Source organism: Camelina sativa, chromosome 15, assembly GCF_000633955.1.
Source record: "Camelina sativa cultivar DH55 chromosome 15, Cs, whole genome shotgun sequence".
NCBI lineage: Eukaryota > Viridiplantae > Streptophyta > Magnoliopsida > Brassicales > Brassicaceae > Camelina > Camelina sativa.
This window is the reverse complement of record NC_025699.1, coordinates 16,391,783-16,419,241: the sequence shown is the minus strand read 5'-3', so window position 1 is coordinate 16,419,241 and position 27,459 is coordinate 16,391,783. Positions and strand designations below refer to the sequence as shown.

At 35.4% G+C, this 27,459-nt stretch overlaps 4 protein-coding genes across 8 annotated transcripts; all 4 read right to left on the bottom strand.

Annotated features, from left to right (window-relative positions):
* On the bottom strand, window positions 10,357-15,306 carry LOC104746957. 5 transcript variants are annotated; one of them, XM_019236491.1, is made up of 12 exons: window positions 15,177-15,306; window positions 13,390-14,990; window positions 12,859-12,891; window positions 12,665-12,775; window positions 12,433-12,564; window positions 11,949-12,187; window positions 11,645-11,848; window positions 11,463-11,555; window positions 11,282-11,383; window positions 10,864-11,160; window positions 10,686-10,775; window positions 10,357-10,608 (listed from the first exon to the last, which is right to left on the bottom strand). In XM_019236491.1, the coding sequence occupies exons 5-12, from the start codon at window positions 12,554-12,556 to the stop codon at window positions 10,576-10,578; spliced, it is 1,182 nt and encodes a 393-aa protein (XP_019092036.1). In that variant the 5' UTR covers window positions 12,557-12,564; window positions 12,665-12,775; window positions 12,859-12,891; window positions 13,390-14,990; window positions 15,177-15,306; the 3' UTR covers window positions 10,357-10,575. The 5 variants fall into 5 exon arrangements, 4 of the variants coding, with proteins under 4 accessions (XP_019092036.1, XP_010466817.1, XP_019092035.1 ...); XM_010468515.2 differs by lacking the exon at window positions 12,859-12,891 and having other exon boundaries at window positions 12,433-12,569; XM_019236490.1 differs by lacking the exon at window positions 12,859-12,891.
* LOC104746956 lies at window positions 15,664-19,483 on the bottom strand. The gene is made up of 4 exons (XM_010468511.2): window positions 19,339-19,483; window positions 16,818-19,209; window positions 16,427-16,750; window positions 15,664-16,341 (listed from the first exon to the last, which is right to left on the bottom strand). The coding sequence occupies exons 2-4, from the start codon at window positions 19,202-19,204 to the stop codon at window positions 16,161-16,163; spliced, it is 2,892 nt and encodes a 963-aa protein (XP_010466813.1). The 5' UTR covers window positions 19,205-19,209; window positions 19,339-19,483; the 3' UTR covers window positions 15,664-16,160.
* LOC104746955 (putative F-box protein At3g23950) lies at window positions 19,803-21,069 on the bottom strand. Its single transcript, XM_010468510.2, has one exon. It carries the CDS (start codon window positions 21,067-21,069, stop codon window positions 19,804-19,806), a length of 1,266 nt encoding a protein of 421 aa, XP_010466812.1. The 3' UTR covers window position 19,803.
* On the bottom strand, window positions 25,960-26,931 carry LOC104748524 (putative F-box protein At3g23950). Its single transcript, XM_010470151.1, has one exon. The coding sequence runs from the start codon at window positions 26,929-26,931 to the stop codon at window positions 25,960-25,962; it is 972 nt and encodes a 323-aa protein (XP_010468453.1).

Genomic DNA, 27,459 nt, shown 5'->3' with positions numbered 1-27,459 from the left:
AATCTATTTTCTCAAGAAAACACAGAACCCGATGAAATGAAAAAGCTCCAATAACAATTTTTCGAATTAAACAAATAAACCGTTAAACCAATCTTTAGACTTTACAATATTAGTATATCAAAATTATAATTTGAGATACGTACATCAAATTAAAAATAAGATGATCGCTCATTTCTAACGGAAATTTTGACATTATATCTCTTTGTTCTGTATCATGTAGTTATCTATTACAATATATGTATGATAAATTCATTCTTTATCAAAAGATTTGTTGTAGTACATTGGTTAATTTCATCTCAACTGATATATTTTTGGGTTCGAAGCACGCTAGGTTGCATGGAAACGCGGAAACAAAACGTTTCAGAAACGGGAAACAATTTTTTTCAAAGATTAAGTAATGGAATCGTGTAGGAAACATATATATACATATATATATATAAATATAATAAATCCCCAAACATAAAAACTATATTAAAAAAATTTCTGAAACAACACAAATTCAAAACAGAAATATTAAATAGTTTAAAACTGTAAAAAAAATAAACGTTCAAAATCAATTTTTTTTACCAGCATCACCATATATTTAGGGATTTTAACTTTTATGCTACTAATTATATTATATTTTTATCATTATATGTATCATAAATTCTTATACTTTCAATTTGTTTATTTATTAAATTTTGAAATTATAAAAAAGAGTTTTCATCGCGTTTCCAAAATGGAAACAGAGTTTCTATCGTGTTTCCAAACAGAGATTTTTTGGAGTTGTGTTTCTGTGACTTGTTTCCGAGTTTCCACGAGTTTCCGTTTTCGAAACGTTTCGGAAACAGGAAACGCACCTCAAAAAGAGTTTCCATGCAACATAGGAAGCACGGCAGCCTAAAACAAATTTTTGGTTTATATTATGTAATTATTTATTATTTATTCATATATAAAACAAATTCATTAATTAATAAAAAATCCATTATAGTGCACTGGTTAAAAGTTATAACCATCCTGAGTGATCTTTTCAGTTTGATCGATGTCTTTCTGGGTTTGAAGCCCAGAAAAGGAAAGAAATTACAGTAAAACCTCTATAAATTAATAAGGTTAGGATCGTAAAAACCTATTAATTTATAGAGGTTTTAATTTATCAATAAACTAATAATTATTAATTTATAAAGAAACTTTTCTAATTTGGTTAAAAAAATGATTTAATTGTTATAATTAATATTTTTATAAAATTAATTACAAGAAAAATAACAATTATTATATTTTGAAAATAGCACACAAAGATTTTTATATAGTAAAAATATTAAAAATAAACTCTAATTAAAATTAATGTGTATATATATATACATATATTTTGATAATTTTATATAATTATTAATTTATATTATTGATGGGACTATATATTTATAATGGATTTTCAAAAAAATTATTATCTTATTATATTATCGAACTATGTCCAAAATTACACTAGTCTCGACTTGTGACCGAAGAAATTTATTAATTTATAGAGATTATTAATTTATCGAGTATTAATTTACGGAGGTTCTACTGTATTTGGTTTAGGATTATGTAGTTATATATTTTTAATATATATGTAGTATAAATTCATTACTTAACAAAACCCTGAAATTTACATCTTAACAAAATCTTTGTGTGCTATATATAAATGAATAATTTGTTCATTACATAATTGTTAAACGGTTTACATCGAACAAAAAAAATGGTTTACATCGAGACAAGTCTCTCAAAAGTGGTCTCATCGGTAAACACAATATCTCTTAAACGGAGGATCTTTAGATAAGGGCCCTGATTGGTGATGACTTTTAATACTTTAAAATTATTTAAAAGTCTTAAAAGCATTTTATTTGCCAATCAAACTTTAATGACCTGACCCGGTTCAGATAATTGTTGGGTTTAGTTTTTGGGCCGAAATTTAATTAAAATTTAGGCCCATTAAGAAAACCCTAAAATTGATTCCATCAAAACAACATCGATTCCATCGTTTTCACTTCTCACTTTTGTCCATTTGAGGTGAAGAACAAGATCTCCTTTTAACCTAGGTTTTACTCGACAAAAGAATCGAATCTGCAACAGAATCTGTTGTATTGGTTGAAATCGAGAAAAGGTCAGAGTGAGGGTTTGAATTCTCATTCAGATGAGGTAACTTTCTCAATTTTCTTTTTATTTGGTAACATATGCCACGGGTCTGAACTAGTGGGGATGTGGGGATGTTGTCGTGTAGTTGTTGGGGTTTGTTTCGGGTTTTCTTATTACTCGAAAGAAGAAACTTTTTGTTTGATTCCTTTTCTCGTGGTATTGTCAATTAAAAATTAGACACGTCGTGTTTGTGTCGGGATTTTGCAGTTTTGCCGTCTTGTTTGAGTTGTATTGTCTCATAGAGTTGTAAATAGTCATCGGGAACTTTGACTTTGACCCGTTTTTTTTTTTTTTTTTTTTAGTGCGAGAATATCTGTAAAGGTGAAATGTCACCATTCTGGGGAATTCAAGATGGTGGATGGTGTGTTAAACTACGTTGATGGAGTTGTTTGTACTTTGGAGGTGGATTCTGTCACAATCTTTGAAGATGTATTGATGAGTATGCTTGAGAAGCGAATTAAGCACATTGGGAAGATGTGGTACAAGCTACCATTTGAGGATTTATCTGATAGGAAGCCTCTGTGGGAGAATGTGGATGCCAATAAGAAGAAATTGGTTGCAAAAGGACGATGGATGGGAGAAGTAGATATCTATTTTGAGAAGGAAGTAGGAGAATGTGTTGAAGGTGTAGACACAAGAGCGGTTGGAAATAAAGACACGGCTATTGGAGGAGAAAAGATCACAGAAGAAACACAACAACTTGTCAAGGATGTCGCGTGTGATGATAATGATGAAGGTCAGAATTCGGAGGCATGTTTATCTGAATCATCAGAGTCAGATGTTGAGGCTGACATTGTTGACGAGGAGGCTGAGGTTGTTGAGGAGGACATACAAATTTTCAACAACCAAAACTACGAGGAGCAGATACCGGATGAAGATGATGTGTATCCAGCAACTGATGATGAATCTGGGGATGAGGAAGCACAAACAGAGAGGATGCAGAGAGGTGGTTTACTTGATGGTGTGTTTAGTTTGAAGCAAGTGTTTAACAGTGGGAGTGAGTTTAAGAAGAATGTGATCAAGTATGTATTGAAGACTAGGCGGAATGTTGTGTATGATAGGTGGGAGAAGGAAAAGCTTGGTGCAAAGTGTAAAGCAAAAGGCTGTGGGTGGAAAATTTATTGTGCTGTGGAGAACCCTATCGGAAAATGGATGGTGAAGACCTATGACTACGACCATCAATGCCATCCAACAGGACGATGTGAAATTGTAAAGACTCCTGTCATTGCTGATTTATTCCTTGAAGATATTAGGAGGGATCCAGAGATGAGTGGTCCAGAGATTAAAGATGAGATGAAGAGGAGGTACAACATCATTATCTCACCAAACCAGGCAAAAGTTGCAAGAAGACGTGTATTTGATAAGCTGCAAGCCGAATGTGATGAGCAGTTCGCAAGATTAAGAGACTATGAACTTCATCTAATAACGTAAGTTAATGTGATTTTGGCCTTAGTCTTATTATTTTTTATTTCTTATTTGGTTTATTATCGTGGTTGTCTTAATAAGTTTTTGATTTCTTTTAGGTCTAATCCTCAAACTACAGTGGAGATCAACACAGTAGTAAGAGCTGATGGTCGTGAGGCATTCCACCAAATTTACATTTGCTTTGAGCCGTTGAGGACTGCTTGGAAGCAGAATTGCAGACCAGTCATAGGTTTGGATGGAACATTCTTGAAGAACTCTTCAAATGGGATGATGCTTACTGCTGTTGGAAGGGATCCTAATAACCAGATTTTTCCAATAGCATGGGCCGTGGTAGACTGTGAGAACAATCCCAATTGGGAATGGTTTGTGAAGAAGATTAAAGCAGACTTGGAGTTGGGGCTGGGTGAGAACATCACTCTCATATCGGATATGCACAAAGGGTTAATTCACGGAGTTGCTACTGAATTACCAATGGCAGAGCATCGAGCTTGTGCTAGACACATCTACTCTGCCTTGAAAAAATCAAACAAGGCAGATATGTTGAAGCCACTGTTCTGGAGAGTTGCAAGCAGCTTCAATGAAGCTGATTACAAGGAGAATTTGGCGATTTTCAAAGAGTTTGATCCTCAATCTTGCCAAACTCTACTTAGGAAGGATCCAAGTACATGGTGCAGAGCATTCTTTCGGGTTGGTTGTTGTTGTGCGGATACTCACAACAATCATACCGAGTCATATAATAGGACACTGAAAATTGCAAGGAGGAAGCCATTTGTCCAGATGCTAGAGCTGATAAGGAGGGATGCTATGCAAAGGGTTGCCACCAGGTCCACTATTGCTGCAAAAGAAACTGCAAAGTACACAAAAAAAGCAAGAAAAGAGCTGGAGAAATCATGTGATGAAGCTCAATATTGTGCCATGATTACAAGCACAGGAGGCGAGTTTGAGATTGTTGAGTTTGGCACCGGATACTTTGTGAATCTGAGTGCGCGTACTTGTGCATGCAGGAAGTGGGATTTGACTGGTATCCCATGTCGTCATGCTGTATGTGCGATCAGAGAGATGAATTACGAGGTAGAAGACTATATGTCAGACTATTACTTGACTGAGAAATGGCAAGGGACATATAGGAGAGGATTGAGGCCTGTCAATGGTCCTAAGTTCTGGAAGGACTCTGGAAGACCACGGATTGCTGCACCGCCTTACAAGCGTCCTGCAGGGAGACCTAAGGGCAAGGCAAGGATCAAAGGTCTTAATGAATCACCACGCAAAAAGAAATCTGACAAGAAAGTTGGTCGGGAAGGAAGAGTTATGCACTGTGGTCTCTGTGGTGAAGCGGGTCATAATTCAAGACGGTGTCCACATGAAGTATGTCTCTACCATATCTTTCTATTCCTTTTGGTTATGTTTTAATGGTAGTTTTCTTATATATCTTTCTATAGTCTTCTGAGAGCAGGGCAAAGAGAATAAGATTAAATGGAGAACCAGGTCAATTGGAAGCTCAAGATCAATCTGAAATGGAAGTAGCATTTGCCGCAATGGAAGCACCTGGACCTGAAGCTGGACATCGAGCTGAAGAACCTGAAGTTGGACATCAAGCTGAAGAACCTGAAGTGCAAGATGTTTCTTCATCCGCACCACAGAGAAGCTGGGTCGAGAGGATGCTATTTGGATGAGGGACTGATTTGTAGAAGGTTTTTTGGATGGTTAAATACTTTAATCGGCTGTTTTGGTGACATACTTTAATCGGATGACATATTGACATGTCAGGTTGCTTTTTTGGATACATTATTGACATGTTAGGTTGGTCATTGGCACATGTGAGGTTGGTTTTTTGGATACATTATTGACATGTTAGGTTGGTAATTGGCACATGTAAGGTTGGTTTTTTGGATACATTGTTGACATGTTAGGTTGGTCAGATTGGTTTTTTGGATACATTATTGGTCAATTTGAGCATGTATTTGGTTACTTTAAACACTTAATTTGGTAATTGTTCAAGTGTTCTACTTCTTTTTCTAAACAAATTCTTTACCAAAAGCCAAATTCACTAACCAAATTCATACAAACAACAACAAATTCAATACAAGGCCACTAACCGAAGGCATTACAAAGCCACTAACCGAAGGCATTACAACCAAAGCTCATTCAAACAACAATAATGCTCAGCCAAAAACAATGGCTCCAACAGCCCATACAAGCAATCCTGTCAATCCAGTGATGACAATGCGTTGACGATACATAATTCTTTCCATCTCAGCATTCTTTGATGATATCTCCAATTGTTTCTTCTCCAAATCACCACGAAGCTCCTTAATTGTCGATTTTAGTTGACTGATCATCTTAATCTTCTCGTTAATTTCAGCTTCAGCTTCTACCAACGCTTGTCTCGGCCAGCCTTTCACCTCTTCTTCATCAACCCACCTAAAGTATTTGCAATGAGCGTTCCCACCTTCCTACAGACACATCAATTGGAGACTTCAATTGGAGACTTCTTAATCAACAAATCTCACCACCTAAACATTCTTAATAACACTTAAAGAACATACCTTGTACAACTCACACCCATAAAACTTTCGATGTGGATTTCTTGCCGTCTTAGACTTGAAAATCTTTGCCACAAATCTGCTGTTACAATCACAGACTTTGCGCCCCCCAAATCTGCTGTTACTGGACGATCCCGAGCTTAATTCCATCTTTGAAATGATGAACACTAAGAACCCTAATAGTCGACTCGACCTTTCACAGCGACTGACTCGAATATCTTTGTTTTCAAGAAACCGTGTTTCACCTGTGAGAAGTGAAAACGATGGAATCGATGTTGTTTTGATGGAATCAATTTTAGGGTTTTTTTAATGGGCCTAAATTTTAATTAAATTTCGGCCCAAAAACTAAACCCAACAATTATCTGAACCGGGTCAGGTCTCGGGTTCGGGTCAATAAATCTGATCAGGTCTTTTTTTCGGTTCCGACGAGTCAATGGTAGGTCAACGTCGGCGTAAATGATCCGGTAAACCGAGATTCTAGGTGTATGATGTTGAGCACATAACATCATATACTTCATACATGTGACCATGCAATACATATAGGTGATGTAGTTGAGTGTCCTTTATCATAGTTGGCATGTGTGGCCATGCATTCCGCCATACTTCAGGTAGCTCACAATCTTTTTTCCTTAAAGTTTCTACAGCCACTTTAATTTTTTTCTTCTTTATTTCCTTTCTTTTTTTTAAAGCTTCAAAATGACGCTGTAAAACTAACAAATTTACAAAACTTATTTTTTCTTTCTCCATCATAATTAAAAACTCTATATAATTTTATATATATTTTAATACAAACATTTTTTTATAGATTAATTATCAGTATTTTTTCTCTTTCTTTTGATATCCACTTCTCTTCACAAATTTATTATTTTTATTATCACCTTTGTATTTTCTTATAATTTTGTTTTTAATAAAATTACAGTCACAGTTTTAAAAGTTTGTTTTTTAACAATCAGATTTTAACAGTTAAAGTATCTACAGCCAAAGTCTCTACAGCCAAATTTTATACAGCCAAATTTTTACAGTCAAAGTCTCTACAGCCACAAATAACAGTCGTTACCAATCGGGGCCAAGGTAAAGAAACAATGGATAAAAGATTCACTAATCTATAAGTGAACATCTTTTCCACATCATCATTAAAGGAGATAGCCCATAGGCGCCATACGGTAGAAGAATGACCACAAAGTGAAGATTTTTTTTTTTTTTTGATAGCTCAGGAGTGATCCTAAAGGTTTCCTAGGCCCAAAGACTAATCTCATAGAAGAAGATTAGAAGCAACATGTATTATTATACGCATAGAAGAAGATTATAGAAAACAATAGCACGGTATACTTGTTAGATTCACCTAATTAAGGTTTGGACAAAGTTATAATCACCATACTCATCCTTAAACCACCAAACTTGTTAAGAGAAACACAAGAATTGTAGTTAAATGCTTATATATATGGATATGATATGAAAAACGTTTCAAAGCTTCAATGTTCAATTCATCAAAGCACTTTTGAAGCATTATTCTCTTTATCTTGATAGTTTTATCATATTATGCCACTGCCCAATGGACCGTCTTAACATTTTGTGTATGGCCATTTAACACTACAACACAATCAAATTTTTTCTTCGGTGGTATCTCCCAAATCTAGACAGCCTTGTCTCTACTACATGTTGCAAGCAACGAATCAGATGCACTCCATGATCCACGCACGAGATTTCACAAGTCAAGAAACGAAGATACCTACATGAGAGTACATATCACATATAGGGAGACTTCTCAAAATTTGCTTTTGGTTTTATAGCACACAGAACCACGATTAAACCTGTAATATATTGGATTAAGAGGAGAAGAAAATTCACAATTGGAGCTTTCTTCTTTTTATACTGGAGACTGCAAGTGCTGCCTTGTATGTTCGACAGGGCGTTTTCATTTTTTGGAAATTTGACCGCACTCCTTCATGTCATTGGCTTGCGGCATATGTCTACATATTTACATGTATAAATCTCCAATCAGATTTATACAACTACAAGAAACACACCAAACCAAATCGATCTAAGGAGGAATAAGTGAAAGAGTGCGTCTCTCATTTTTTTTAATCTCTCATCTTTCTCTGCTTCAGATTATGTTATTTGTTTCAACGCTGTCTTCTCTTCCCTTTATTCCTCGTGAAAGATCAGCTTGGTATTTGATTTTATTTTTTGGGTTACCTAAATTCAAATTTGGTTCTCTTAAATGAGTGTTAGCCGATTAAGCCCTATATAGGCTTTGTAACATTTACCCATTTATGCTTTTTAAAATATTAACATAAGAAAAAAAAACCTAGAGTAAAGTGACATGGAACCAAGGATTATTACTAGAGAAAAATGATGAATTATATTAATTTGATTGGTTACCTATTTTTACTGAGGTGTCAGCTCCAGAATTCTCTAAAATGTTGAAATGTCATCAACTGAAGAAAAACACATTGTAGTTTTATTGTATTGATATTTTCAGACTTTCAGTGAGACACGATTTAGTTACGTTAGTTAATAAACTAAAATAATTTGTTTACCAATTGAAAAAAGACAAGGTAGCAATAAGCCGAAGTTTATTAAAAGAATTGGTTATTAATTAGATCAAAAGTGGTTCTATGTTTAAGAGTTAAAAAGACTCTTGGCTAATTATCACTTATGAGTAATTGGAGTTCTGAGTTGTGACTATACTGACTGAAGTTAATAATAGTAAAGACTTGTATTTATTCTATAAGAAGTCAAGATAGTATATGAGATTATAAGCTTTCGTTAGCTTATATGCATCCTATGTATCATCTAACTGTAGATATCGAGAAATCATCAAAGTGTCTTTTCTTGAATGTGAATGTGTTTTTCGTTTTGATGTCTGCGTTTTGATAACTGTCTGTGGCATGTGATATTCTAGCCGCCAGGTATATGTATGCGAGAAGATTTGGAAAGGATTTACCTGGAAATAGCAAAGTATGTAAGAATCTTTTACTTGTACATGTAGATTGTGTTTCTTCTGTTACAAGTTTCGATAGTTGATGGTCCTTAATTACCTTAGAGTTGAAGTTCAGCTTTAAACTTGTCAGTGTGTTTACTTCTCCCTGTTCGTTTCTAGAGAGTGCTTGCTACACCTTTTAGAGTTTGGCATTGTAGTAGTATATGTAACATATCCTGGTAGAGTACTATAGAATGGGGTTGCAAAAGGAAGTGTTAGTGCGCAATGAGGAATGTCTTGTTGTGAATTGTCTGTGGTTTGATCACAGGCTAGTTGTAGCCTTGATTGAGAAATTCTGATGAAATAATCCGTTTGTAGATGCTTCAAATGGAATTATTTGTTGACTGTCAGAGTTTTAGAATCTCGTGTATGGTCTTGATTTCCTTACCATGCAGCATTTTTCTTTGCCCCCGTTTTTTTTTTTTTTTTTTTAACAAGTGTGCTTACAGAACTTTTGATCTTTGCAGCCAAATAGGTTTAATAGGTTCTGCAGCCAGACAGCCACAACTCTTCTCGTTTGGTGTTATTGCTCATGTTTAGTTTGCTGAAACTTGGAACAATCATGGAAACCTCAAATTTGTTATTAACAGAAGGGCATGTAAAATTATTTGTATTGTTATTAGTTATCTCATTAGAATTTAGCACCGGCTCACTACAAAAAAAAGGTCATTTTGTATCATTTATTTTGAATATTTGCATTACTTATAAATGATGCAAAAGAAATTTTCATCGTTTATTTAAATGATATAAAATGGGGTGATGCAAATAATTGACATCGTTTCATTAATAACTGATGCAATTATATATAATATTTGCATCGGTTGTTTTAAATGATGTTAATTTTGTGTCAATTACAAAAACATGATGTTAGTATTTGTAACGTTTTAACAAATGATGTTATTTTTTCAATCACTTATAAATAATTGATACTAACATTAGTGTCAATTTTCAGAAGTGATTTCAATATTTGTATCATTTATAGGAAATGATTTAATTAGTGTATCATTTACAATAACTGATAGGAAACATAGTATCAGTTTTACGTAAATGATGTTATTTTCATGTCAGTTTTTATAAATGATTCTGGCCATTTAAAGATTGTTGCGAGAATTATATTTTTCGTCATTTTTAGGTATTAATAAAAGACCATATTTTGATACAAATCCACATCATTTGTAAAGTGAAGGAAAAAAAACTCCCGTGTTTTAGCATATTTAGTTATTATCAGTATTTAAAAATCTAAAAAATAATTAATTAAAAACGAAAAAACATCTTTAAATTAAATTGAAAGAAATCTGAAAAACGAATTACAAAAGTAGTCCATCATAAACGAGCAAATTAAATACATAAAACATAAACAAATCAAAGTTGCATGCTAAATTGTTTTGACAAACAGATCTTGATCATTGACAAACAGATCTTGATCATTGGTACGTAGATGATGATGTCTAGCATTTGGTTGAATGCTTTAAGCATCTAGCGTTTATCATTGGCACCATCATCCAATTCCTGGAAAAAGGCATTCAATCCATTAGTTTATTATCTAAATATCTGATATCAAAGAAAGTAATATGCAAATAAATTACCCGAGGATTCGGTGGATTTGGAATGTTTGCAAAGGCTGGATTTGGTATGTTCGCAAAAGCTGTTGCAAAATTTACAGCCCATGCAGTTGCCTGAATATTTAACGTAAAACATTAGTGTTATATATCTAATTTATACTAATGCAAATAAACTTACAAAACTATTGTTATATATTAATACCTGTTCACCCGTTGAATTACCAAGTATTTGTCCAACGAATGCAGACATTGCTTTAACTTGATCTGCTAAAACTTTCATTTGTGTCCTCAGCTGGATAACTGTTTCAGAATTCTCTATCTCTTGTCCAGTTGCAGCAGTCGAGTGTCTCACTAATTTTGAAGGTGTGGGTCCACGACCAACACAACGCACTCGTCCGGAACGCTCTGGACCAAACACTTGAGCATATTCGTCATCCAATCTAGCTGTAACATTGCTCATGACTTGCGGATTTTGCTCCATCAACGTCGTAAGTGCTTTCTTTATAAAGGATACAAGGAAAAATCCAACAGACTAAAAGAACGTACCACAAGTTTTTTTCTTAAAAGTTCACTTCGAAAAAGTATTGATGAAAATTCATAGTGACTATAATAAAACGAACCGCGTGTGTTTTCGCCTCCTCTGACACAAAGGTTCCATCAGGTTTCTTGCGAGTCTCAATGAAAAATTCTGCTCGACATGGTGTTTTTCCAGTCTTGACTTTCTGCAGTAAAGAGACATGCATAAACAATGTACAAAATCAATATAATAGAATAGGTTTATATCATGACTAAGTTACTCACAATCTCGTTTCTTTTTCTTGAAAAACTCTTTCGTCCACATAAGTGAGGCATGGTATTATTTTTTTGGCTCCTTGTATTCCGCTCTTGCATTTTCTGAAGTCTCATACATTAAAAAAAAAAGAATTACTTGCATTTGATATAGACATATAAGTACATATAAATATCTGTCGAATAAACTATACCTTCCACTTTTCGGTGAACCTCTTGTGAACAAAATGAGACCATTGATTTTCAGGAATTTTCTCCGGTCGATTCCTCAAAGTTTCAATCAGATTATTTTTTTTGTGTTCTCTCCAAAGGCGTAATTTGACATCCTTGCATCGGCTACCTAGTGCACTTATTACATATGCTTTTCTCATCATAGGATCATCAAATTTGAATTTGGACTGAAATGACATAACATGAAACGAGTCATCAAGCAAAATTTAGTATTAAAACATGGCATGATTTAAAAAAGTTATAGATAAATATATGCTAGATGTTTACCTGAACTAATTCCCATGCTTTATCTTTTATATCAGGACTAACCAACCTCCAATAGTCATAGTCAATGGCTAGCAATCGCACATCAGTGCTCAATTGACCTAACCATGATCCAAGTAAACCTCCAGAATCTCCAATTGGTTGACTGGTATCAACATCGAAATGCACAATAACTTGACTATCTTGCAATTTCCAGACATCTCCAGATGTCATCAGTTTGCCTTCTATAGTTCCATCCGTATCTTGTTGATGAACACATATATATTTGAAACCAAATTGGAGTTAGTCTATAATAAACCAAATTAACTTATAAGACATTTTATAAATCGTAACAACTATTTTGATTCGAAATGAAAGCAATCATAAGAAGGAAAACAATCGTAACAACTGTTTTGATTTAAAATGAAAGCAATAAAATCGGCTAATGCAACAGTTTAAAGGAAAACAATTATTTAATGAAATTAAAGTAATGAACTTTAAATCTTACTTATGACTTCTATTTTCCATTTGTAGCTTTTACATTCTGGAGCAAGTGGAGGAGGCATGTTGTAATCTGCTTCCAGCTGCGGTAAATCATCAGGTGGTTGTGTCTCTGAATCCATGAAATCCATGATCGACCCTAAACTAGGTTAAAAAATAGAAAAGAAAACAAGTTAGCACTATAGAAACTGATTTGCAGAATATGTAAAAATTAGATTTACAAAATCAGTTTACGTCACCTTCAGATTCTCTTAGATTGCCCAGCAGTTTCTCATACTGAGATTTATTTAGTTGTAGATACTTTATATGAAGATAATTTATTCCCGCTTGGGCTAAAAATTAAGCGGGATCTGAAACCAAATGGATATATTTTTAAGAAGTATTGTTAGTGTGAGAGAAAAATAAATGAAAATTCACAAAATTTAGAACGTACGTGGTACGTGTGTAAGAGTTTGTTGTAAACTACCTAAAAGATAATCACGCAGAAAAGAAAAAAATAATTAGCTCACAAAATTAAGGGAAAAAACTAGTTAACAATAAGTCTTCCTATATTCAAGGAAAGAAATACTACTTTGTTTGGGTAGTTTACCTCTGTTTTGTTTTATGTTTGATGTTTTTGTATTGATATTGATTTTTGGTCACTTTATATTTATAGTAAAATTAAAAAAAAACGGGGCAGAAGAAAAAAGTTCAACATGAATTTGTTCTAAAGAAAACGATTTTTAAGACACTTGGAGAAGAGTTTGACACTAGAGATGGAGTTGTTCAAGCAATGGAGAAAGAGAAAGAAGTTCAACATGAATTTAATCTTAACAAAACATTTTTTTTATGAAGATGACTTCACCCCGACAAAGAAACACAAAAGTCATACTAATAGATAATATGGAATTGGACGTCCTTAATTAGACAAATCTAGAAATTCTTAAAAAGCTTGTTATTGAACAATGGTTTGAAACGGTGATACCTTAGCTAGCACTCGTCATCGGAGGAAGATGGAGCATTGTCTTCTAAAGTTGATGGGCCAGCTGGAGCTGGTGGTTCACTGGTGATATCATTTTTGTCAACATCATGCTCCTCCAAAATAAAAGGAAAGCTGAGACTAGTATCGCTTAAATCCCCGTCAGAATGGAGCTGGCGCGGGTCTTTCTCTTTGGTAGAACGCTTAAAGACGAGTGCAGGAGCATATTTCTTTACGGCGCGCGTCAGTTTAGTGATGATCAAAGCCTGGCAGGCCAGTTTCTTCTCAAGGCGTGCTTGGTTCTTTTCCAGCTTAGTGATAGAGGAGTAGAACCACTTGTCTGTCTCAGTGCGCAGGGGAGCATTTACAGGTTGGTTAAGCGGTTGAGAGACAGCCGATCTCTCACTGGAGGGCTGTATGGTGTTTTTTGGAATTGACTTGCGCATCTTAGCAAAGTATTTGCTTAGCAGCAAAAGCGGTCTGTCGATAGTGGCTATATAGAAGGAACTTGGTGAAGGCGGAAATGGTGTACTGCTTGGCTTAATTGATGGAAGATGCGGGCTGGGCAACAAGAATATCTACTCATTTTCGTAAGATGCAGTGAAGCGGTAAGCAAATTGCAGAGGGTTATCAACCCATCCTCCTAAGTAATGTGTGCGCCCAAGAAAAGCAAGATCAATGCGGTTGTTCCCTTCCACAGGTGTGTGCTCCTTCAGATCAACCCCACAAGCTTCCAATATTACTGAAACAACTCCACCAATGCCAAAAACAGCTCGCTTGTTCCTGTTCTCGTAAGCATAATGCTTATATTCTACCAACTCACAAGCGAGAACTGCTCCAAGGTTTACCTTCTGCGGATCGTTGATGAATGGTGCCATCATGATATAGAACTCATCTGCTTTGACTGTGCTAGTATCTCCCCGAGAAAACATTGTGTTGGCTAACATTCGATGTGCATAACGTAAAGCAGGATGCTTGATCTGTGCTGCTTTAGAACCACCTTCATAAGCATTATGATCTGCAAATTGTGTCCATATTGGGTAAGTACTTTTGGAGGGTGTGAATCGGATCTTCTCGTAAGAAGTGAAACCAAAGGCCTTGCAAAGATCCGGAATCTTAATAGAGTACTCTTTGTCACCAATGCAGAAATCTAATATCCCAGTATCTGCTCGTGGTGTCCTTGCATCCTGAAAAGCAACTGTGACTGTTCCAAGAAACTCCTTAGTAAGCTCTTCATAAGCATTGTACTTAAACGAAATGAACTTTCGTAATCCCCATTTTCGAAAGAGCCAGTCCACATCATCGCGAATTCCCAACGCACCAAGAGTGAAATCATCGCAGTAGAGAGTCGGTACGACAACAGCTCTTTGACACGCAGCCCTATAGTTGACACCTTTAACCATCTTTGTGCCCCATTCTTTCCATGGCAGTTTTTCTTGTGGAGGTGATTCCGGAATCAGAGTTGAACCAGTTGGTTGTGCTTTCTTTCTTGCTTTACCTTTCGATCTGCTAGTTACAATCGTTTTCCTTGGGTTTGATGGTGCTCTTTTGCTTCCCTTTCTTGTGGTTGGTGTTGTTGTTTTCACCATGTTAAGGAAGTGGAAAGTCTACAACATCAAAGGCAATAAAAAGAATTCATCAAGGGGAACTATATGAGAGAATTATCCAAGGGGAACAGTTGGGGAATTATCCAATTATGCCCAAATATTTCAGCTTAAATCTCATATCTGAGGTTGATTGAAAAACAAAAGGATTACTTCAAAACTAACATGAGATCGGTTTCTAGAACATACCTGAGGAACAAAACCCAATTGTTCTGAGCTTAGAAACTTGAAGTGATGAAGAAGCGTGAAGAGCTGAAGAAGAGAAGACGATGGGGGCCGAGAATAAGGGTTTAGCTCTCTGCCTTTTTTTTTTTAGTAAAAATTAACGATTTAATAATGGTAAAATCGATTTTATGGTTCATCTTGGTTCAAACCAGTTAACAAAATTAACCAAAACATAACAAACATGTTTTGGACGCGTGAAGAGTTATAACGTCCCGATACGTTTGTCCGTTGGGAAAGAAGCGTGTGTTGTATTGGATGGATGTAAACGTTTTTTGGTCCAACACATGTGACCACTACGAGATGATCATTGATGATTTTTCCCAATACAACAATTATACTTGAAATTTTAGAAAATAGCAGCTCACGAATTAAAAATTTCACAAACGATCATAATAATTCTCAATAATCCTTAGTAGAATAAAATAAAAAACAAAACTTTGACTAAGCATGGTTAGGAAAATTAAAACAAAAGTTTGCTTAAGCATCATCATCTAAATCGCCCATATCATAAACATCTCTAGGCTGAACATGAACTGCAATATTCCAATCTTCTTGGCAAGGATGAAGTACATAATACACCATCTTTGCTTGAGAAGCCAATATGTATGGCTCATCCTCTTCTTTATCTCCCGTATGTAACAAACGTGAAAAATTCACCATAGGATGATCATATGCATCCATTTTATATCCTCGCTCTGTACGAGTATCAGCCCATTTGCACTTGAACAGAACAACTTTGAAAACTTCATAGTAGTTTAACTCTATAACTTCAACCAGATTTCCATAATAAGCTACTGTTCCTGTTATTGGGTTAGGATCACGAGAGCTGGCATAGCTCATAGTCTCAGCCGCTAAATAAACACCACTATTCTGGGTTTTCAGGTCAACATCTCTTTCTATGGTCCGGAATTTTAAACCATTGACATTGTAACCAGTATACTTCACAACTTATTCAGATGGACCCAAAGCTAAGCATCGTAAATCATCGGTTATCTCGTCAAAATCATTTACCTCTACTTTCTGTTTGATCCATTTTGCAAAATTAAGATGCATTTCTCTGTCAATGTCAATAGCACGATTCCTCTTGCTCTGATGAGATGGTTTACTCCACAGCTCACTTTTATACATCCTAGATAAACAATTAGCAGAATTTTGCTATTAAACTTCAATCAACCATAATTAAAATAAGATATTCTTGAATGAGAGAAACTTACTCTCGTAAGTGATCAAGTAGTTTACAATTGACCAATATATGTCGATGTGCTTGCTGCCAGTCTACATGAGTAAGAGTATAAACCTGACCAGCTCCAACAAATCTTCCAAGGTTTGGAAAAATTAATGGAAGTTCTGAATTCGGTCTTATACTAGTATGAGGTAGAGGTCGATCATCAACACGTCCATATCGAGTAAATCGAGTCTCTATATCATTGAGATACATGGAGCAAAACGTTATACACTCATCAGCTAAATATTGCTCACATATAGAACCTTCAGGTTTAGCGCGATTCCGAACATATGATTTGAAGTGCCCTAGAGTCCTGTAGATTAGTGAAGTAAGTATGTTTTCATTTGTGGATATATATAAACATAGTATGGGAAAAATACCTCTCAATCGGATACATCCAGCGATATGGAACTGGTCCACCAAGTTTTGCTTCTTCTGTAAGATGTACTACTAAATGTACCATCACTGTTAAAAATGATGGAGGAAAAAGCATCTCCATACGACATAAAGCCAGTACAATACGGTCTTGTAATTTATCAAGCTCATCGACATCAAGAACCCTTGCAGATATATCTCTGAAAAAATGACAAAGCTCGAGAACGGCTGATGTAACATCAGCTGGTAGCAGATTCTGAATTGCGACTATCAATAAGTCTCTCATTATCACATGACAGTCATGGCTTTTTAAGCCTGATAGCTTTCGACCATTAACATCAGCACAACTTGATAAATTAGAAGCATAACCGTCAGGGAATTTTACATTCTTTAAGACACTTAAAAAAATGTCTTTCCCCTCATTTTCCAAAGTGTAACTTCCTGCTTTATACTTCCCATTATCATCAGGCCACAACTCAGAACGTATACCTAGCTCACAGAGATCTTTTCTAGCACTCAGATTATCTTTCGATTTTTTTTTGTCATCCAAAAATGTGTAAACTAGATTGTCAAACACATTCCTCTCTATGTGCATGACATCTAAGTTATGCTGCAGCTTAATGAATTCCCAATAAGACAACTCGAAAAATATACTTTTTTTTTTCCATTGCTGAGTACTACTTCCTGTAGCAGTACCACTTCGACCTCTTTTCTTTCCAACTCTAAGTAAACCATGGTTCTTACCTAGAGTGACATTAACTTGTTCTAGTTGATGAATAATTGCAGTACCTGTCAATATAACTGGTGGAGATCTGGTTTCTATCTTTCCGTCAAAATTATTTTTATTTTGACGAAAGTTATGATCTTGAGGAAGAAACCGACGATGACCCATAAAACAGTTTTTTTTCCCATGCTGTAAACGTTGTCCAGTGGCATCAAAATTGCAGTTTGGACAAGCTGATGTAGTATATGTATTCCAACCCGACAAATTTCCAAGACCAGGAAAATCACTAATTGTCCACATGATAGCTGCTCGCATGTTAAATGTTTGGTTTGTGGAAGCATCTTGCGTCTTAACCCCAACAGACCACAATTCCTTCAACTCTTTTATAAGTGGTTGCAAGTAGACATCAATATCATTACCAGGCATGTGCTTTCCAGGGATAACCATAGAGAGAATCATTGATGTTTGCTTCATTGACATCCATGGAGGAAAATTATAAGGAAATAATATCACTGGCCATATGCTATAACTAACACTCATTGTACCAAAGGGGTTAAAACCATCAGTCGCCAAACCTAGTCTGACATTTCTTGGATCAGATGCAAATTCAGGATATCTTTGATCAAATGCCTTCCAAGCCTCTCCGTCTCTTGGATGTCGAAGCTTACCATCATTGTTACTAGCTGTTGCATGCCATCTCATGTGGGTAGCAGTTTTTGATGACATGAATAAACGTTGTAGTTGTGGCTTTAGAGGAAAATAACGCAAAACCTTTGCAGGAGCTTTACTTTTTCTCTTCTTTGATCCTGCAGATCCAGTAGATGTTGCAGACCCAGCAGGTGTTGCAGACCCGTCAGGTGTTGCAGACCCATCAAGTGTTGCAGACCCAGCAGATCCTGTACTCTTTGTCTTAATCTTTTCTTTCCAACGAGATGCTTTACAAACTTTGCAGATGTTCCTTTCTGCATCTTCCCCCCAAAACAACATGCAATCATTTGGACATGCATGAATTGACTCATAGTTCAATCCTAATTTGCGAATAACCCTTTTCATGTCACTAAATGAAGTTGGCAATTTGGCATGTGTAAATGCTTCTTTCAGCAAATCAAGCACCAAAGATATCCCCTTGTCGGTAATTCCACACATACATTTGATATGGTAAAGCTTCAATATAAAAGACAACTTTGTGAACTTAGTGCATCCTGCATATAGCTCTTGATTAAAGTCAGCAAGCAACTCATCAAAACCTTCTCCTTTTTCACAATTTCCACTTGAAGTTGATGGTATATCAGTGTCCATAGGTTGCTCAGAAGATCCAGGTTCATATCCACCATCAATATTTGTAGTACTATCTGGAAAAAGATCATTTAAGAGAGTCGAAGTTGAATCTACTTCAGCCGGAGCAATATCATAAGCTACTCTTGCATTACCTGTGACACATATATCCTCACCGTGTAGTACCCAATGTGTGTAAGAACTTAAAAAGCCATAGTGCATCAAATCACCATCAATATCTTCTCTCGACTTATATTTCAACAGATAACAACAGTTACATGGACATTTCATCATGGTTGCTGTTGATGTACCAAATGCAAAGTCCAAAAAACCTTTCACCCCTGATATGTAATCTTGAGATAAACGTGGTTTCTTTATCCGTGACTTATCCATCAAACCTAAAAAAAATAGATTAATCTAGTCTGTAAGCTTTAGAAATTAATCAATCAACCATTAATCAATCAACGAATGAAAATCAAAAGGATTATTTCAAAATTAATCATGAGATTTGAGTTTCTAGAACATACCTTAGATTGTGTTAGACAAGAGGAACAAAACCCGATTGTTCTTCTACAATAATTCTTAGTTTAGAAACTTGAATAAGTTTGCACAAAAAAAAGAAAAAAACTTTGAAAAGATGAAGAAGCGTGAAGAGCTGAAGAAGAAGACGATGGGGAAGTGGGGTTCTCTATGCCTTTTTTTAATAACTAATANCTTGTGTGATGCAATTTATATGATACAATACATCTAATATTTTGTAGTGGCTGTTTCTTCTTCTTTATACATGATAGATATTAGTTGTGTTTGATTATTTGTACTCTCAAATTTTTTATTTGTTCTTTCACTTTTACAAATGAGAATATGGAAACTTAAAAAACAGAATAAGCCCAATAAAACCAACAACTACATATTTGCTCTTCTTTACAAGCAAAGAGTTTAAAAGAGTTACTGACGAAAGAAGATCATTAGAGTAGAGTATTAAGAGGAAGACACTAATTAGGCTGGGGACGAGGGAGACGTTGCATCCAACGAGGGAGAACAAACTGGGAAAAGAGGAGATGGTTAGGACCAGAAAATGGTATTGCTACCATATTGTGCATCTGCATATACTCACTGCACCCGTTAAAACTCAAGATGCAACCATCCATACACTTGTTGCTATTGTCTGCAGTTTCCTCCTGAAGCCTAAACGCATGTGTCCTCAAGTTAAACAAGATCAGCATATTGTTGCCCCTGCTCCACAAGTAGATGATCTCAGAGTTCAAAGGATGCATCACCACAGGAAAATAATCGATACCTAACTCGATCACAGACGCCAAGCTGACTTCCCAAAAGAGCTGCCACTGATCCTCAGGAGCATTAATGCTACTAATGTACGTGACCAGCCTCCAAACACGTAATGTTAGGTTTCCATTCTCACGGAACTCGTTGAAATACACAATAGACCCTTCCGAGGTCGTGATGGTTTTCCTAAAACGTGATAAGTTATGAAGTTCTCCATTATCTGGGAAGTCTACGATACTACACAATCTATCATCATGACCACCATAGAAATCGTAGGCTACAAAAGAACTGATCTTGTCGTGAATCCAGTGAAGAATCCCATTCAAAGCAATTGACTTGTGCGTACCGTACCAGACTAAAGAATCAATACAAGTCACATTTCGTGTTTCCCACGTCCCTGTATCAGATGAGTAAATCGCAAAATCGACATTAGCAGCTTGGCGAGTGATCAACCACACAACCTTGTAACTCAAAACGATACCACTCTGCATCCTCGTAACCAATCCACTGTCGCTGAAACGATCGTAGGTCCGTAATCTCTCAAGATCTTGCAAAGAGAGGAAAGGAGGGAGAGGGATTCGAAACCATTCTTGAAACAGAGTGTTTCCAACGTAATACATAGGAGTTCCATCGGTAGCTTCTGTGTAAAGCAAGACCAATCCATCGGTGCAAGCCAAGACTAATAGCTTCTTGATTGCTCTCTCGACCAAGAAACTCACCAAAGATCCCGGAGAACGAGTAAGTCCCCATGTTTTGCATCCATGATGACCAATGATTTCAAGTGTCAGCTTGTTAGGTTGCATCTGAATGATTGACCACGAGATTGAAGAAGATGAGTTGCGAGAGATGAAGTAATCTCTGAAGAAGTCTGAATCGATCAGAAGTTTCCATCTTCTGCTCGTTGATCTGAATCTTGCGATGCTCTTCAATGGTAATCGCGCCAAGACTTCCTCCACCATTTCTTGAATATCCATTTTTGGGTTTTGTGTTCTCGACTTATTCTTCTTCTTCTTCTTCGGTTTAGGTTATATATAATCGGTTCTTGCAGAAACACACACCGAACCAATGAAATGAAAAAGCTCCAAAGACAATTTTTCCAATAAATTACAACTTATTATTTGCTATTCTGAACAAGTATTTAATAATCGAAGAACTTGAAATAATAGAGATTCATGTCTTTTTGTTTATGAAAAATATAAAAGATATATTAAACAAATAATTATTTCTCGTGAATTTACATACATTTATATCGACAATATATTATATGATAATTTCCTATGCAGACAAATATATTTAGATATTTAAAATTATTAATTATTAATTATTTCTAAAAATATCTTTAAAAATATATTTTGGCGAAACAAGAGAATCTTAAATTGTCCTGAAAGTCTATTTGCAAAGGTTATGAAGGCTAGATACTTTCCGGATGTCTCGGTTCTAGATGCAATGGCTAAAAAACAACAGTCATATGGATGGTCTTTGATTTTAACTGGTCTGAAGCTATTAAAAAAAGGTGTTAGAGTTATAGTAGGAGATGGTTCGACTATTCGTGTTAACGTTGATACTGTTATTGTTTCACATCCTCCACGTCCGGTCAGTTCGGTTGATCCCAATTATAATGGTATGCTGTCTACATTTATTCACTCGGCAGACAACACAAAGTCATGGAATACTCAGACCATCGTTAACTTTATTAAACCAACTGATGTCCAAGGATTAACCCAAATATACATTCCTCAGTCATGTTCGAGAGACAAAATAGTTTGGCATTATAACTCTTCTGGTGAGTATACTATTCGTTCAGGGTATTGGCTTGCTACACATGATCCTACCAATTTAGTTCCTGCTCCAGATATACCCCATGGCTCAATTGATCTGAAAAACTGGTTATGGAAACTTCAAATTTTGCCTAAGATCAAACATTTTCTTTGGAATGTTTTATCTAAATCTCTTGGTACAGCAACTAGACTCATTTCTCATGGAGTCAAGATTGATAAAATGTGTCAACGTTGCAAACAATCGGATGAAACGATTAATCATACATTATTCACTTGTCCATCAGCACAGTTGGTTTGGGATTTGGTGAATATACCAACACAATCTCCATTTCATGTCTCAGACCATGAGCTAAATGTTGCCTCTTTGTTTAACATTTATAATGATCAATCGATCTCAAGAGAACAAAATCTGCTACCTCTTTGGCTCATTTGGAATATTTGGAAAGATCGTAATAATTACATTTTCAATAATATCTTAGCAGATCATCACCGGACTTTGTCTCAATCCAAAGCAGAGGCCTTTGAGTGGCTCCAATCTCTATCTTTTCAACCTCAACATTTGTCTTCGGCTGTACACACGCAGAACCCTCATTGGGTGAGACCTTTATCACCAATGGTAAAATGCAACTTTGATGTAAGCTACATGGCAAATACAAAACCAACAATAGGAGGATGGATTGTTCGAAATAATGAAGGTATGGCTACACATTGGGGATCAAGTGTACTAAGGGCAGCAAATAACTCTTTGGAAGGTGAAGCAGAGGCTCTGTTATTGGCCATTCAACAAACTGCTAATCTTGGGATACATGAATGTATGTTTTGAAGGAGATTGTAAAATTTTGATGGATTGCCTCTCTGGTTCGTTAGTAGATATCTCAATTCACAGTCTAATCCAAGATATTAAGCTCTGCTCAAGATTGTTTAGTGAAGTTCAATTTTCCTTTATTCATCGTACCAATAATGAGTTTGCTCATTTATTGGCAAAAAATGGTTGTAATAACTTAGATTTTTATTCTGATTGTTCTAATCTATGCTGCACCGAGACGGGTACTGGAACGGGAATCGGGTACGGGAACGGGAATGGGAAACGGCGAAGTAAATTTTTAGGAATACGGGTACGGCAGGGGTATGTCAATAAAAATACCTATAGTATGCAAATATATAAGAAACCACACATATATAAGACTCTACATAAAAAAATTACAAGTATGTATTACTATCCTCTATACTTGTGTATATGCCCAAGACTGATTCTAGCTTACGTTTCATGGTTATCCATCAAACACTAAGCTCTAAACATATTTGAAATAAAAGAGATGAGGACTAAACAGAGGATATAGGAATTAGTGAACATGTATAGTAATGTCAAATCTTAAGAAATCAAACTTTAATGATATTTCCTATTTTTTTATGTTTTATTTGGAGGAAAGATAAGTGAATAAGTCGTCGAAACGTTTCCGAAACCCTATTACCGCCGTCCCCGCCCTGTTAGAAACGTCTTGGAGACGTTTTTTTGCCGTTTCCGTGCCGTACCCGTACCCGGGACGTTTCTAATACGGGAGACGTCATCAAACTGCCGTCCCCGTGCATCATAGGTTCTAATCCTCCAATTGGGTTGATGGAACCGTTGTATTTGGACAGATTTTATTCTGAATAAATTACCTTTGCTGAATTTTTTTTTTTGATTTTACGCTGAGGAATCCTTCCATTAATCTATACTAGTATTTTTGCAGCAGTTTTTGCTCAAAAATAATTTTTGGAAACTTTTTACATTTAATGCATTGACTTTAATATTAGTTACCAAAATTTCAAAATTAATTATAGGTAAGATTTTTAAAAATAAGGAAATATTTTTACCTCATTCAAACATAAATATATGATTCCATTTCATTTTTTATTTGAATTAATATTTAAATTATCTTGAATTATTCTATAATACATTTCGTTAATAAAAAGTTGTGATTTTTTCCTGCATATGATGTAATACAAAAATTTTAAAACGGACATATATTACTCAATAGATGAATTAAAAAATACGGGTATAATATTCCACATCGTCTAAAAAAAATTAGACAATGGTTCAGAGTCATACTATAAAAGAGACCAAAATGATTCCGAATACAAATGAGTAGAAAACTTGATTTATCATGCATTCAAACTTTAAAAACTTTTATTTGGTTTATTCCGGTTCTTTATTTTAAAGATTTTTAAAAGATTAAATATGAAAAATATTTAAAACTTTTAAAAAGTTAAATATGATAAATATTATACCGTAGATACACAATAAATATTAAAAGTTAAGATGATATAGTGTGAGTTAAAATATCTCGGGACAAGGTTATATAGTGGGACGGGTTTTATCGATATTTATATAAACTAAAAAATATCATTAATTCGGTGTTACAAGGATAAAACATCATTTCATTATTTTGTTAACATTGTCGGTATTAGACAATAGACATATCTAATTAAATTGATTAAATAAATATTATGTAAAAAAAGAAACTATATTGTGGTATTATATGGTTTATTTAACAATTATTATATAATTATAACATATTTAACCAACAAATACAACTTATAATTTAAATATTTTAGTTATAAATAATTTTGCTCCGCGGTGTACTGCGTATCCTAATCTAGTAATTTCATTATATAGTGAATACTGAATACTGAATAGTCAATCTTTTAAAAAACAACTACTAATATTCATTAAAACTCAATTTCTAAAATTGAAATTACCATCTCATTTATTACAATTTTTTTAATTTTGTTTAAATTTTCTTTCACTCCTTCTCCCTCAAATTTTCAGTTCCAGTCAAGTGGCAATTTCTTTTTGTCCCATTCCCATCCCCTCGTTCTCCTCTTGCCCATTTGCTCCTTGTCTCGTAGCGGTCAATCATCTACCTTCGTCTAGTAACTCCATCTTAGACTGTCGGTCTCACAAGGGCGTAAAGATCCAATCTTTTATATGGTGAAGAGACTATACCATTTCTTATGTAGGAGGAGGTATCATCGAAAATGGTGATTCAGATTCATGGAGTTGGATCCAAGTGTTTTGACTCAAAGACTCAAACATGGAAGCTAAATTGGGGGTGTGTACCTAGGAGCTCATGTCTTGAAGAAGGTACGTAAGTTCCATCTGATGGTTGGAAAAAATGGTCTGGCTTATGATCCAAATGAAGTTTGATGGGTCTTGGTCCAAGGAGATATGGCTCAGAATGGGACTCGCTCTTATTGCACCATAGAGAATGTTTTTGTGAGATTGCTAAGATCTAACGTGAGAGATTGTGGAAGAAATTTGGGGGAAGGGTTAGGTTGGAGTACCTAAGTTTGCTCAGTTTTGGAGGTGAGATTTGGGGGAAGGTTGAGCTGCTTGATATGCTGTTCTTCAAGTCCCCTACTCGTATTACTTGGTGAAGGTTATTGCTGCTACTCTTTGATGAATGACGTAGGAAAATAGATTTGAAGATCATGATCATCTTTAGGGATTGTAGGTATCTTTATGTTTCTTGTTTTTTAAGCTGAATGGATAGCTATAACCATCATGGCATCATCATATTTCACTTGTAAACCTTGAACGGTTAGCTATTTTTGTGCTGCTAAAACGCTTATGAAACACTGTTTTGATTAAATAGAAAGGTTCAATACCATAATGGTGCATGTATGTAGTATTTGTCTCACAAGCTTTGAACATGAAGATTGTATTACTAATATATAAGATTTTGATTGGTAACATAGTAAAGCGGTGGAATCATATGAAAAAAAAAAGTCGATTTCTTCACAAATTAGACAGAGAGATTCAAACTCAAAAAGAGAAGACATTAAGTAGGTTGAGGACGAGGGAGACGTTGTAGCCAACGAGGGAGAACATACTGTGAAAAGAGGAGATTAACAAGACCAGTTGATGATCTCAGTGGGATATAGTACCTCTGCATATACTCGCTGCACTCGTTAAAACTCAAGATGCAACCATCCATACACTTATTGCTATTGTCTGCGGTTTCCTCGTGAAGACTAAACGCATGTGTCCTCAAGTTAAACAAGATCAGCATATTCTTGCTAATGCTCCACAAGTAGATGATCTCAGAGTTCAAAGGATGCATCACCACCAAAGAACTCGATCAAAGGCTCCAAGCTGACTTCCCAAAAGAGCTGCCACGCCTCAGGATCAACATCGGTGTACGTGACCAGCCTCCAAACCTGTAATGTGCGGTTTCCATTCTCACCGAACTCGTTGAAATACACAATAGACCCTTCCGAGGTCGTGATGGTTCTCGTAAAACGCGATAACCCCTCAACTTCTCCAGTATCTGGGAAATCTACGATACTACACAATATATCATCATGATCTCCATAGAAATCGTAGGCTAAAATAGAACGGGTGCCACTGCCATCCCTGTGAAAAATCCAGTGAAGAATCCCATTCAAAGCAATTGACTTGTGCGAACCAAACAAGAGTATAAAATCAAGACAAGTCACGTGTCGAGTTTCCCACGTCCCTGTATCAGATGAGTAAATCGCAAAACCGACTTTAGTACCACCATGACTCATCACGAACACTACCTTGTAACTCACAACAATACCACTCTGCATCTTCGTAACCAATCCACTGTCACCGGAAAGCCCGCGGTTCCTTAATATCTTAAGATCTTGCAAAGAGAGGAAAGGAGGGAGAGGGATTCGAAACCATTCTTGAAACAGAGGGTTTCCAACGTAATACATAGGAGTTCCATCGGTAGCTTTTGCGTAAAGCAACACCAATCCATCGGTGCAAGTCAAGACTTGTAGATTCTTGATTGCTCTCTCGACGAGGCAACTCATTAAAGATCCCGGAGAACGAGTAAGTCCCCATGTTTTGCATCCATGATGACCAATGATTTCAAGTGTCAGTTTGTGAGGTCGCATCTGAATGATTGACCACGTGACTGAAGAAGATGAGTTGCGAAAGATGAAGTAATCTCTGAAGAAATCTGAATCGATCAGAAGTTTCCATCCTTTGCTCGTTGATCTGAATCTTGCAATGCTCTTAAGTGGTAATCGCGCCAAGACTTCCATTACTATTTCTTGAATATCCATTTTTTGGGTTTCCAAGTTTTCTTCTTCTTCTTCGGTTATGATTTATATGATGTACTCCAAAACCGATAAAACTCCAAAAACAATTTTTGAATATTGAAATCACCAAATTAAGTACAATTAATTAGTTATTGTTTTGGACACCCAAACAAGATCAAGTTTTTGATATGAATATATTGAAATTACAATTTGAGATTAATATACCAATCAATAAAATTTGTTGTTCTGCATAAGTCTAAAAGTTAAGATATGATCTGCTACCTACAAGTGAGCATTTGCGACGAGACGATTATTATTTATTCTCTGAGAGATAGTGTTAGCAAAGGAATCCCTCCTATCTTATTATATATAGCTTGATGTCAAAATTATTCATTAACAAGATCTTGACATGTGTTACTTGTATCGATAATATGTTAACATGTGTCATGTTAATTATCGATAATATGTTGACATATGTCATGTTAATTATTAATTTGATAAAACATTAAAAAACTAAAACAAGTAAAAGTT

Coding starts and splice junctions, on each gene's coding strand:
- LOC104746955 (XM_010468510.2), bottom strand. CDS start 21,069: ATGGATATTCAAGAAATGGTGGAGGAAGTCTTGGCGCGATTACCATTG.
- LOC104748524 (XM_010470151.1), bottom strand. CDS start 26,931: ATGGAAGTCTTGGCGCGATTACCACTTAAGAGCATTGCAAGATTCAGA.
- LOC104746957 (XM_019236491.1), bottom strand. CDS start 12,556: ATGGATTTCATGGATTCAGAGACACAACCACCTGATGATTTACCGCAG. Junction 11,556..11,644: donor GGTTCACCGAAAAGTGGAAG/GTATAGTTTATT, acceptor ATGAGACTTCAG/AAAATGCAAGAGCGGAATAC. Junction 10,609..10,685: donor CAAATCCACCGAATCCTCGG/GTAATTTATTTG, acceptor GCCTTTTTCCAG/GAATTGGATGATGGTGCCAA.
- LOC104746956 (XM_010468511.2), bottom strand. CDS start 19,204: ATGGATAAGTCACGGATAAAGAAACCACGTTTATCTCAAGATTACATA. Junction 16,751..16,817: donor TGGATGTATCCGATTGAGAG/GTATTTTTCCCA, acceptor ACTAATCTACAG/GACTCTAGGGCACTTCAAAT. Junction 16,342..16,426: donor CTACTTGATCACTTACGAGA/GTAAGTTTCTCT, acceptor TTGTTTATCTAG/GATGTATAAAAGTGAGCTGT.